General features: G+C 41.9%; 1 protein-coding gene across 1 annotated transcript in view; it reads right to left on the minus strand.

Moving 5' to 3' along the window:
* pcca (propionyl-CoA carboxylase subunit alpha) overlaps nucleotides 1-13,869 on the minus strand; it is a 38,821-nt gene that overhangs the window by 11,035 nt on the left and 13,917 nt on the right. Inside the window, exons 7-13 of the mRNA XM_012850342.3 lie at nucleotides 11,141-11,272; nucleotides 8,663-8,699; nucleotides 7,796-7,874; nucleotides 6,044-6,146; nucleotides 4,454-4,548; nucleotides 3,366-3,516; nucleotides 714-857 (exon numbers count right to left, since the gene is read on the minus strand). Of these exons, the coding sequence (XP_012705796.2) occupies nucleotides 714-857; nucleotides 3,366-3,516; nucleotides 4,454-4,548; nucleotides 6,044-6,146; nucleotides 7,796-7,874; nucleotides 8,663-8,699; nucleotides 11,141-11,272 (741 nt within the window). The remainder of the gene's footprint in view (nucleotides 1-713; nucleotides 858-3,365; nucleotides 3,517-4,453; nucleotides 4,549-6,043; nucleotides 6,147-7,795; nucleotides 7,875-8,662; nucleotides 8,700-11,140; nucleotides 11,273-13,869) is intronic.

Here is a 13,869-nt window from a genome sequence, read left to right on the forward strand (position 1 = left end):
CACGCACCGCCGGCTGCCAGCCACCGCAGAAGCTGTCACGCATTTTCCCCGCCCGTCCACCGGGCGATACACACGAACGCGTTGGGCAGCGCTCGCCCACGACTCACAAAAAAAATCTGGTGCAGATCGGTCGATGCAGCGAGGAGATACAGCCGTTGAATAATGATAATGCATTTGGCCACCGGACCGGACTAAATCGTTTGGCCAGCATTCACAGACTCGCTATCTGGACGGTATCTGGCAATCTGATACCATCAACCATCAACTTACTCTTAAAACAATCTTGTAATACGTTATCTAAAGAAGAAAAATATGTTGAGAACTCGTTGTTTGCTCTGTTTGCGTCTGCCGCTGTGCTCGCCTTCTGCCTTCCAGTCCGGAGCTCAGGCGCGAAAAACCCGGATGAAAACAATAGCAGTGAACTACCCTATACAATTAATTTGCGTTATTTTTTTTAATCCGTTTTTTTTATTTTTATTAATTATTCGAAATTAACACGTTATTTTGACAGCCCTAATCTTGAATTATTATTCTTCCAAGTCACAAGGTAAATAAAGATATCTTAAATTACCATTCCGGATAGTCAAAATGTAGTTTTATCTAGTCAAAATGCCTTTTAAGATATCTGGAATGTAACCGAATTTATGTTAAAACGGCTTGCCATAGTAATTTAGTGTTTAGTCCCACTCAGCATCACACAGACACTCACTGACCTCTGCATAAACACGGCTCTCTATGGCCCAGCCATTGATGGGGATGTCTTTCTGTTCGTGCTGCAGCCTGTATCCCTTGGCAACCCGGATCATCTGCTCCACCAGGTCCAGGCCTGTAATGCACTCAGTAATTGGATGCTCCACCTGGGGTTAAAGTAAAACAGGATGTTAGTGGCTGAATAATCACTTTAATAATGACTTTGACGGACTCTGGTAAATAACAGATTAAACCAACAGTCACAAATAGAATGTCCTGGCTGAGGAACCATTGTTCTCATGGCATGAAACATTTTTCAGCTGTGAGATCCCAAGGTTTTTCCTTTGAACATTCATTTATCCACACTCTTTTGTCCAGTGTTTCCCTTTAGAGCCCCAAACAGTCACTACTTCAGCAGACACTGAGTAAGAGTAACAGTGTCGACGGAGGGATGGCTTAGCAGCACCCAAACCCTAACCCAAAGAGCAGGAGTCAGGCTCACAGCATTGAATTAAAAGCTGAGTTTCACCAATAAAACTATAATTGATCAATCTGTCCCAGCAAATACACTTTAGAACTTATAAAGAGTCACTTCAAACTCTACAGGAAGGTGTTGCTGTAACAGATCCTGGACGGATTCTGACTCACTCATGTTATTTCACTTTGAGAAAAGATGGCTGCAGTCAGGTTTCAAATCTAGTGTTCTAACCATGAATTTGGGATAATTTGACACTGTGAAACAGCATTATAATCCCTTCATAGTCACAGAAAGTCTGGAACATTCACACAAGTTTTGCTTTTGCCCTCATAAACAGAGAGGGGCCCAGTAGTGGAGACATGTCTATGTTGTTGCCAAATTTGGTTAAAAAAGGGCCACATTTTTAGCCTGAAACTGGCTAGTCGCTTTAGTTCAAATGGACTCACAGCCATGCAAACTACACAAGCTGTTCACTAGTGATGGGTCCGGCAACACCGATGCGTCGGCGCATGTGTCGGTCTCATAGAGCGAAACCCGTGTCGATGTGTGTATTGCTACGCAAAAGTCACGTGACCAATACAGCACCTGTTTCGAACTGACTGACGCGCCAAACTGTTTCTGTTCCCTCTAAGCTGCGCGCATGTGCATTCACGCACAGCAGCGCGCACAGCAAAGCTATGCTGCGCAGTAAAGAAAATCCAAGCTGAACTGTAAACAAAATAACGGTTAATAATGGTTAATTTTTAACCATTTTGCAACTCTGGTGTGATGGTGTACCACAGTCTCGCTCTGTGAGCGCCAGGTGCTGATCGGAGCGCACCACTGATGGATGGGTTGGGCAGACGCCTTTATGGTTGGGCGGGTTGCTCTGTGCGTCTTTGTTCTGAGCGTCGTTTCAGAAAAAAACGGCTGATCTACACTTAGTAGAAAGCTGCTACTCTGAGTAGTTCTTCCTCCCTTTGTCATACTCAGCATTTCCGATTTAAGAACAGATGATATCAGTCAGGTAACTAAACACAGCGCCCGATCCACCATTTGTAAAAAATAAAAAAGCCAGTCCACAAGCATCCTCCTTCACATTATTCATTGACTGTATCTAAAAAAAATCAAATATATGTTTAATTCAAATGAAAATATAAAATAATACAATGCAACATACAATGATTTAAATTGTATTGTGTATACTTGGTCATCAAATCAGTGTCAGTTAACTCTGTCAACCAGGTTGCCTGTAGGGATTTTTAAGGTCCAGCAGGTGTCAGTATTCAGTGACACAGTATCGGCACAGAGTTGCAATGTGTCGAAACGTTTCATGACGCCTCATCGACCCATCACTACTGTTCACATTGATTCAGCTGGACAGTCACAGTGACTGGGTAAAAAAGGCCGGAAGGATTTAGCAAGAATTCCCAAAAACTAAAAGTTGGATTCACTGTCATGATCTCTGGGTGTCTTTAATCTTTTAAAACAATCTTGATCAGATTTAAGACAGAGGCTGCACGTTGCAGCAGGTGTTAGGACTGCTGCCTTGAAACAAGCAGGTCCTGGAGTCCCAGACTGGAGTCTTTCTCCTGGAGTTTACATGTTCTGTGCGTGTGGGTTTCTCCGGGTACTCCAGCTTCCTTCCACAGTCCATCAAAATGAATGTGTACATGTGTCTGTTCCCATGTGACGGACTGGTGTTCTGTCCAGGGTTCTGTCTTCCAGTAATTGTCATTGACAAATGTGATCCCGATAAAAGCGCATTTATTGTTGCATCGACAAACTCTGATGAGTTCCATTTCCTGTTTATCTCAATTGATAGTTGTGCTGTTTAAATTCTATTTACCACTTTTAAGTCTATGAGAACATCAATAAATATGAATATTTTTGAAGGTATGATTGAACTGAGTTACTGTGTAATGTAACTTGCTATAAAGAGTACAGCAAAGATGCCTGTGATTGATGGTTTAATTCTTAGACCAATGCTTGTGTTTATGAGCCTCTGACTGAATGCACTCAGATTTACTGCCAAATGGGATGAATATTTCATTCTTTTTATGCTCACTGCAGCGAGCATCAGAGCATGTTGTGACTAGATTTTAAGTCCATAGTGCCTAAGCAGAGTGTCTCCGCTAAATAGCAAATCTCAGCTTTAACCTAAAGCTAATGCTTCCTGAAACCTGAACACTGGGCCCTCCCTGATCCGCTGGCTCACCTGAAGTCGCGTGTTCATCTCCAGGAAATAGAAGTTTTTCTTAGAGTCCACCAGGAACTCCACGGTACCAGCAGAGGAGTACTTCACAGCTTTGGCCAGCTGCACCGCCTGCTCCCCCATGGCCCGCCGTGTGTCTGGGTCTAAGAAGGTACTGAGGAGGGAACAGGACCCACAGGACCTTTCAGTTCAGTTGAATCAGTCCATGTACGAATACATTCATATCGAACCCATAAGCTGTAGCAAAACAGATGCAATCATTGCATTTTCTGTTTTCAACCTTCATGTTTGATTCTGAAAAACTGGCCTAAGTGGCTAAAGGATGACCAGAGGAGCCTGAGGAGCTCTGGAGTTCTTCTGCTGGACGTTCTGGGAGCTTAAGAACCATTGCAACTAATCGCAGTACCGCCATTTTTCCCATGTTATGCTGTCTTCCATAAGACAGCAAGACATGTTTTCCCATGTCTTGCTATGCTGTTAATTTTATTTTCTTAAAATTCAAAAGCAAAAACATAGCTCCAGAATATATTTGGAGGCAGAGGCATTATGTGCATTTGAAGCCCTAAAGCACAGAATCCCTGTCAGAACAGTACCAACTCTGTGGTCCAGTGTAAAGACCTGGTTACGACTTGGGATTTAAATTTTGGTGGACAACACTGCAACTGCTACATTAAAATATGAGGTAGTTTAGAGTTTATTTAAAGATAGTAATTACAAACCAGGGTATATAAATGTTTCGACATAAACTCTAAGATCTTTAGATCAACATTTCCTTCATATTTCTGCCTTTTGTGGTATCTCTATTGCCGTCAGCTGCAGTGAATGTTGCCATATTCAATGTGCACAGCATGAGCCAAACACTGTAAACCATGGTTAGAATACAGAACCCACAGAATATAGAATCAAGCAATAAAATGATGTTGAATGACTGATTAAAAAAGACCTGAAGCAATAGAAAGTTCTAGATGTGCACTGGAAAACCCACTGGTTGTTAGAGCATGTTTGACCCCAGCACTGGTTCTAAAACCGATCCAGCAGTGTTGGACATGATGACTGCAGCCCTTTGTTGTTGTAGAAAGAGTCTTACTGACCTGGGAGCCTCCTCCACCACCTTCTGGTTCCTCCTCTGGATTGAGCACTCCCTCTCATTAAGCCACAGGGCATTGCCATGTTTATCAGCCAACACCTACAACAAAAAGATGTTCTGCTGCACTTTGAATCCATTATAACCTTGTCTAGAACCTGCATAGAACAGGTAAAACCATGCATATCTGGTAAAGTTTTGTTCAGGTAGCACAACACAAATTTCTAGAAAACAAACAGAAAATTGACAACAACAACCCTCTCATGTCTAAATAAGATTCACTTCAGATGAATTACTGTCATATGGAAAACAGGAGAATTTAAAGTGCTGATTTCTTGCCTGTCCACAGATCCTGGCGTACAGTTAAGAAACAGGTCTCCTCATAGTTTAGGTGCAAAAACAAAAAGCCGTTAATAAACACTTATTTGCATATTTACTTTTAACACAACAGAAATATAATTAATGTGCGGGATTATATACAAATTAGGCATAATATTATGACCCGCTGACAGGGGAAGTTAAAACCACTAATCATCTCTCCATCTTGTTAGTGTTGTTTTTGCTCTTAAGGCATTTAAACCCAAGTTCCCTACAGATCTGGCTTGTTGATCGGTTTGTTTATGACTGTGACTGGTTGAATGTGGCTCTAGTTTATAGAAACATTAAAACAAAATGTATATAAACACAGCCCATATACAACCAACATAACTTTTACATCACATTGACCACAACACGCAACCAATCAGCCCTTCACAGACTGGTAGGCAGCATGGCTTCAGTGAGTTATGGAGACGGTGAAGTTTACTGATCAGTAAACTTCACCGTCTCCATAACTCATCTCCTCTCACCTGCTTCATACGCAGCTTTCTCGGCGACAGACCTCAGGCTGTCACACGTGGCTCAACCACAGCTCTTCATCACCATCATTAGTACAGGTGCACCACAAGGGTGTGTTCTCAGCCCCTTCCTTAACACTCCTTATGTAAACGAATGCCAGATAGCTACTTCAGATATTCAGATGACACTGCCGTGCTCGCTCTACTCTCTAACCAGGACTCAGTCACAGCCTTAGATCAAACCTGAGAACAAACTGAACTTTAATCATCACACCACAGACATCATTAAACACTGTCAGCAGATAACTCATGGTATCCAAACTCCCGGTCTGTCCTCATTAACACTGCTCTTACCTGCAAAGCCACAACTGTCATCATTGCCTACGTTCATATTTCACATCCCTCCTCTCTAGTTGTAGATACAGGGAAATATAACAATGTCTTGAAACTTATAGCAACTACCAATCTTCCAATGCTTAGTTACAATACTTTTCATGTCTACTCCTTTAATTGTAATGCCTGTTTTTGGAAGTGTTGGAACAGCCTTTGAAGGCGAATTTCCTTTTGGACATAATAAAGTAGAAATCTGAATCTGACTTGTGAAAGGACATGAGTTGTGTTGGGGGAAGAGCTGGAGTTGAGCTCACATCTTCTCAGCAGCCCTGGAACTTCAGTGAAAACTCAGCAGAGCACAATACCATGGTAAGATCACAGAAGGAAAGCTGTCACCAGTAAACCATGTGTAGGTAACGGCTTCATACCTGAATCTCTATGTGTCTGGGGTTGTCTATGTACTTCTCAATCAGCAGCCTATCATCTCCAAAGCTGGATGCTGCTTCCTGGGATGAGAAACGGAAACCTTCCCTGTAGGGTAAAACATACAGTATTACTAGCATTAGTCCAACTGTAAAAACAGTACTTTAAGTAGCATCTCCACCTGTATGTTTGTGCAAGTACATGTGTTCACAGAAACACGAAGAAATGTTGGAATTTTAACTGAAGTAAATAAAAACAAAGGCCTTGGAAAAGGTGAGTAGTAAGAGAAAGAAGTACCAAAAGTAGAAGTGAAAACATTTGAAAACCTGGATGAGAACTTTTAGAGGAACTGAATACTGAATGTGATTCAGCTGATTTCAGTCTTTTCAAATTAAACCTCTATCTCCATTTATCCATGCTGGCTTTTAATTGCAAGTAGCACCCTGGGATTATATCCTGACTTTTAATCTTTTATTGCCTGTTGTTATGGTTCTATACTTTTTGTTTATTTCTGTGTGTTTTTAATTGGGCTAAGGGCTACTTAAATCAATGACTGATTGATTCAATATGCTGAGCATCTCTAAGTAACACTGCAATCTTTGGGAAGATGGTGAGTAAATACCTGCCAGCCACACCTTATTGGTTTAGGGAGGTAATATATTATCAGTTCAAATCCTAACTTTTGATTGGTCACTCAGTAGGAACACTACTGCTGGGCTGGGAATCGAAAGAAAAATGACTCTGGATGATCAGGAAGTGTGCAAAGAACAAACAGACTGATTTTCTCTATCTGACTTCCTAAACACCATAAGGCTGGATCACCTCCTAAACCTGTTGCCCCCACGACCCGAACTGGGATAAGCTTTAGACATAGGATGGATGGATGTTTGGTTCAGATTGTTGAAACTTCGACAAAACTCCGTATTCCGAGAAGACAATGATCAAAAACACAAATAAAAACTAAATAAGCAATGCATAAACAGGCCAACCATGGGTTCTTAAATCCATCCCAAAGCCCCGAACGCATCCCTACTAAGTGTTTGGAGACTATCCTTCACGAGGTGCAGCCCACAGGACCAGGAAACTGGGGACTGGGGTCACACTGGAACATTTGACACAACAGGTTAAGTTATACTGCCTTTAAATCCTCCTAAATGGCCTTTAGTTTGTGAGCCTAATGAGGCAGTCTGGATTTCTGAGCAGAGCTTCCTAGAGAGAGGACACTGAGACAGTGGCTTTGTGAGTGAGGAAATGATTACATGACAAAAAGGCTTGGTGATGTGTGTATACAATATTTTAAAAGTTTGGTGTACTTAAAATAAAAAGGTCCACTATAAGAATGTTTCAATTAATGTGGCCGTCCTCGGTCGAGTCCAGGCCTGTGGACCTTTGCTCTCTGCCAACCATATCTGCTGTCAGTAAACTGTTTAAATAAAGGTCAATAAAAGTCAAAAGAACAAAATAAAAGAAGTATGTTTTAATTACAATTCACAATCAGCCCGTTAAAAAAGCAGATATAGAGGAAGAACCCGTACAGGTTAGAAGTACCAATACGTTTCACAAAGTAAATGAAGAAAAGCTGCAGTGTCAGTCTGAACAGTAATGGTCTTGAACTACAGTAGCTGAAGCTGTCTGAGTAGAACATGCAGAAGCAGCAGCTGGCTCCCCTCATCATGCTTAGAGATTTCCTCCATTATTTAGCCAAGGGGTGTTAAACCCTGATGCACAATCAGGACCTTATCAGAACAGAACAATACCTAGTCTCCTCGTCGTTCCACGCTATCCTCATTCCTTTCCCTCCTCCTCCTGCAGACGCTTTGATCATCACAGGATAGCCTTGTAACAAAACAAAGGTCTGTCATTAATCATTTTACAGTTTCAGGAGCCATCTTAAACCTGCTTCAGTAACAGAAACCATTCAATTCCATTGGAAACTCTGGACTGGTGTCTGTGTCACTGTGTGGCAAAAAGAGCCCACTGTCTCACTGATCCTGAGGAACAAGTCTTTCTCAGCCATGACTGCTTTGTTCATGCACATATTTATCTGTAGGTAAGCTTAGCTACATGTAAAAAGTAGAGTAGACAGCAGAAGAACTGCTTTTCACAGTGAAAGTGAAACAGAGCACTTGTTAAACAGCAGTGGTTGATCCTTATTGAACTGAACTGAGCTGGGGACTGAATTGGTCTGGATGGACTGGAATGATTTAGATAGAACTACATAAACGGGTGAACTGATTTAACTCCTGTATTAACATATAGAACATGTGTGCCGTCTTTTCATGCCTTAGCTTTGTTAAGTCTCCATTTTACAGGAATGTCCGCAAGATTCATCCTTAAAATACATTTAGTTTCCTGCCTTCAGTATTATCTGGGAAGGTCTAAAGCCCCAAACACATCGAGGAAGATTTTCAGAACTCGATCAGCCTGGAGCGTAGGCTGAGGCTGAGACTCTTGCTACAAACCATCAGTATTTCTGTTGGACACTCCTTCAAAAGTCCTTTCTAATATGTGCTTAAGTATCGTCTCTTCTTCCATGCATGCCAGATGTGGGCAATGTACAGCTAAATTCCTTGAACAGTATCAGAAGATGGTACGGTGTTTCAGGGAGAAAAGTGATGACTTACCTATTTGTTGAGCAATCTTCACAGCTTCCTCTGCAGTCTGTTGGCCAGAGAGTCATGGAGCTTGGTTAGCAAAGATAAACCACAGCAAAATTTTCAACCGCAAGTAGAGGTGTGAACTGACTCAATATCTGGGTGGGATCCCTTAGCTCATATTTGTCAAAACAGAAAGTTTTTTCTCCACTAAAATACCACCACAAGAGCAACGCTACCATCTGCCATGACCAGCATGCAGAGCACTGAGACAGATATGCCACCTGGATTAATACATCACTTTTATAAACCAGGAATATTACATGGTTGGAAGACATTGTTAAAATGTTTCTGTTTTTAAACAACCTCTTTAAAAAAAACAAGCTGCTTAGAGGTAAAGAGAAACAGAGGGGAGTCAGCCCAGCAAGTTAAAATGGAAATTTATCAGATGCATAAAGAATTACACTGCCTCCATGTGACATTAAGAATAAATTATCTAATTGTAACACATATTGGCGGCTTATCATTGTTGGGCTCTGCTCCAACGTTTTACTTTTTTTGTTCTTGCTTTTAAATGATTTACATCATCACATATGGATGGAAGTGCTTTTAAAATTGATTGATTGATTTTTTTGTAAAGTCCCTTAAGACAATATTTGTTGTGAATTGCTGCTATACAAGTAAACTGAATTATTTAGACCTACGAACTTTAAAACTGAACAGCATCTGCCAAATTTCTATTAAAATATGATTATTTTCCAATTACGTACATTTAAGTTTTATATCGGAAGTCTCTAAGAACACACTTAAAACAAACAATTGTCTGCAATCTTATATTCAGAATCAGCTTTGAACCATTCATTGTTTGGCCACTTGGTCGCCCCCCTATGAAAGAAACCCCCCCCTGAAATGCTTCCTAATTTTGCTAAACTAGATTCCTACTGACACAGAGAGGACAGAACAAACCTAAAACTACCCAACGCGAAATTATGCTCTTGCAATTATTTGTTAAATTTGTTAAAGGGCCTGTATTATGCAAAATCTATTTTTTTTTTTTAGCTTTTAACTATATGATGATGCTATTCCTTCATTAAAATTATGCCCAAAGGTGGTATTTTGTTTGATTCATGCATCTCTGAGTAATCCTTGTGAATTCAGCACTCTGAGCAGAAATCCCTCCATGTCCTGGAAAACAAGTGGCTGGCTCCACCACTGCTGAAGGACTACATTAGATATAGGATGACAGCATCACCATAGCCATGAGTAGAGAAGATTGTGAAGTGCCTGTGAGAAAAACTGCATTTGCTCAAAATGTTCTTTCATACAAGGGCTGTGTGCAATGGAATAGTCTGGCAACTTTTGTAAGCGAGACTTCAGGCTGTACAACATTCAAGAATTATCTTAAGGAATGGTTAAGGTCAACTCAAACTTGTGAGCATATTTTATAAGAACTCAGATCAACACTTAGGGCAATACATATTGCACTTTATGGTATGTGCAATATATTTCACAATTTTGGGCTATTGCAAAGTTCAAGAAAATGCTTCAAGTACTCTTGAGTATATTAAGGCATAATTGATCCTGTCTGTCTTCGTTCTGAGTCTATTTTGTGGTAGTTTGCTGCTGTGAGTGACCCTAACGTACTGTTTCTGTCTTGCCTGATTGTAATGTATGTGTCTTTATAAATTTAATGTTAACATCAACCTGTCCAGGGACTACAGATGGAAATTAGCCAATGGCTACAATCTGGCATATTTACATATGATATGTATGTTCATTAATATGTACTGTCCCCTTTTAAATAAATAAACAAAATAAAAATAAATAAGTGCCCTGCGATAGACTGGCGACCTGTCCAGGGTGTACCCTGCCTTTCACCAACTGACAGTTGGAGATGTGCACCAGCACCCCTCACGACCCCAATAGGGATAGACATGTTAGAAAATGGATGGATGGATAAATAAGTGGCCATGTCTGGGTCTACGTGGAACAGTCATTACCACCCCTCCAGGAAGTCCCTACATTGACTGTGCTACCCCTGCCTAGTAAACAATATGCCCAATGAGCGGTGATGTGAGGCAAAGTACGATCATTTCTGCTCAAAGACGAAGTGGCTCTTTCAGCACCTAATCTGCACAGCAACAGCAGCTGCTTTTTTAATACCATGCTGCTGCAGCTCTAGGACAACCCTTATTGGGAGAGGCGATGCCACAGTGAAGGCGTCTTCCCTCAGGGTTGGAAAAATAATACCAGTAGATAACTAATATTTGTTGACAAATTAATACTTAGTGCCAAAGGTGGTGTTTCCTCATATGTATGCCTGTAGTTGACTTTGGAAGGCTTAAAAAAAGCATGATATAAAACCTTTAAACATAAGACAACCCAATAGAATCTATAACAATATACCGGGGAATGGGCATAAACCTTATAATAAAGGAAGTCTCTGGTCTCATGTCACAGAAACCCACTTTATAAAGTTGGGGCTATTTTGGACAATGAGTGACCTACCTTGACGACTCCATCAAATCCTGGGATGGTGTTCACCTTTGCAGCCTTGGCAATCAGCTTGCTCTCAATTTTATCCCCCATAGCTTGTATTGCATGGGTGTCTGGCCCAATGAATGTTACCCCATCTGCAACCTAGTGAAAAATAAAAAAAATAAAAATATTTACAATAGAAAATTACTGAATGTACAAAGTGAAAAAATAGATTAAACATCATGCCAACACTTAGATAACCCAGAGTATCCAAGTTGTATCATCAGCAAACTTAATACGTTCAGTGTGTCTGCAAAGTAATGAGCAAGGGCCGAGAAGAGCTTTAGTCACTCAGACAGATCAATCAAAACACTAATGCAGGGTAAAATGATCAATCCTAATGGAGAAACCCTCTCTAGAAGCTGCTTTGGAATCATATAGTCGATGACAGAATCCTGGTATAGCTGTTATTTTTCAGCAGGTGAGGTAAGGCTCCCTACATGCCATACTGAAAGCATCATCTAAGGGGCAAACGACACACTGAGCAAATCAAACTAATATTTTTAGTGATGCACCGATTTTTAAGCAAGAAAACTGGGTCAAGATGTGGCTGATTTGTCTTGAGCTCTTTCCAAATGGTTTTATTTTTGGGCATTCCCAAAGACCATGCCAATGGCTCGCCCCCTGAACACCACACAGCCTCCAACAATTAGCACCTCTTGGGTTATAATGTGCTTTTTGCTTTGGGGTTATAGAAAAAAAACGAATCAGATATTTCCAATTAAACTCACGTAATTGTCCGCTGGGATACACAAATGTTTAACCATTGGGGACTTCCGGGTAATGGCGACCAGGTAGGCAGCATAAAACAGAGGCTCTGCATCGATAGCTACAAAAGACCCCCTAATTCAAGGTACTGACTCGTCAAAAGTTACTTTTTCTCAAGAAGAATGAGCGGGGATAAAAGCAAGAAGGGACGAGTCCAGTCTCGGAATCCAGAAGCACGACATGAAAGCAAAGTTTGCGGAACCCATCCGGTCGAAGAAGGAGAGAAGATGGCGGATGAGACCTTGCCTGTTACAATTAGCTCACTGAGGCAGGTGGTGGGTGAAGTAGTGGCGGACGGCATGCGAGACCTCAAATTAGAACTGAGAAAGGAGTTAGCGCAAGTGAAAATGAGCGTGAAAGAAGAAATGAAAGACCTCTTGAACGAAATGACGTCTGAAATAAATCAACAGGTTAGCACCGCTATCAACAAGACAGAGGAGCTAGCTAAGCGCCTTGGAGAGATTGAGAAAGGCATGGCGAAGGAAGAGAGATGGGACTGTGGAGTGAGAGATGCTATTGTCCAGTTGCTGAGTGAACAGAAATTGCTCCGGGAGAAAGTTACGGATTTGGAAGGGCGCTCACGCCGGAATAATCTGCGGATATACGGCATTCCTGAAAATGCGGAGGGTACCTCGATGCTGAGGTACGTGGAAAACATGCTTAAAACTGAACTCGGGGACGGCTTGGATTTAGGCAGCGAGAAGAGCCTGGGGATAGAGAGAGCCCACAGAGCGTTGAGCGCGCAGCCCCCGGTTGGTGCCCCACCTAGATCCACGGTGGTTCGCTTCCTGAAATTTAATGTTAAAGAACAAGTCCTCCGCGCGGCGTGGAGAAAGCCTATACATATACAGGAAAAACGCATATTCTTCGACCATGATTATGCCGAAAGTATACAGCTGAAGAGGAGAGAATATGCTCCAGTTAAGAAGGCGCTCAAGGAAAATGCTATTCGGTTCCAAACCCCGCTGACTAAAATGCGTGTGCACTTCGACTCCGGCATGACCATCTACAACAGCGCGGAGGAGGCAGCCCTGGACCTGCGGAGACGCGGATTTACAGTGGGACCGGTGTGCGCAAACAGACCTAAAGTCATCACGGCGGAGATGATCGACAACCTTCTACCGGTGGATGTGGTTGGACCGCGACGCGGAGGGAGCGCGCCGGGCCTGCGAGAGAATGCAAGGGAAAAGCTGAGGGCTTTCCAGCGACCGGGCGGAGAGGACGTCGCTGTTGATGAGTAATCTTTTTTCTTCTCCCTACCGAGGAAACTTCGGCCGCCCAACAGCTAGCCCCTCGGGCTGGCTGATCAGTACTACTTAAAAGCTCTGGGTGATCGGTTCTGCACAGGAATATGGTGGGGACTATGACTCCCTCCCAGGATGATGAAAGATCGATGCAGGTGACTCTTAGATTAGCTTTTTCAGTTTCCTTTCTTTAAGTAGGCAACTAAGTAGGGGCCCCACGTAGTGGCAGTTTCCCCTACAACAGGAGGGATAAGGGTTCCTCTTATTTGGGAAGACCTGTTCATTGTTATGTTAAGTTTTCTTTCCAAGTATTTTTGGTTGTTGTGTGTTCTGAGGGCTGGGAGTGTTGGTTTACAGGTGGGTAAAAACATGTTGATGTCTGGAGGATATGTCCCATAATGTATTGACTTTGAATGTGAATGGTATAAAGAATCCCATAAAAAGAAGTAAGATTATTTCAAAGCTTAAGCGAGAGCAGGTGGGTATTGGCTTTTTACAGGAGACACATTTATCTAATGATGAACATGAGAAACTTAAGAAATTGGGTTATAGAAAGACATATTTTGCTTCCCACAGATCGGGGAAAAAAAGAGGGGTGGCTATTCTAATATCCAACAATATCAGATTTGATCTTATTTCAGAACACATAGATAAAGAGGGAAGATTTGTGTTGGTGAAGGGGAGATT

This window comes from Fundulus heteroclitus, unplaced genomic scaffold (assembly GCF_011125445.2).
Source record: "Fundulus heteroclitus isolate FHET01 unplaced genomic scaffold, MU-UCD_Fhet_4.1 scaffold_37, whole genome shotgun sequence".
NCBI lineage: Eukaryota > Metazoa > Chordata > Actinopteri > Cyprinodontiformes > Fundulidae > Fundulus > Fundulus heteroclitus.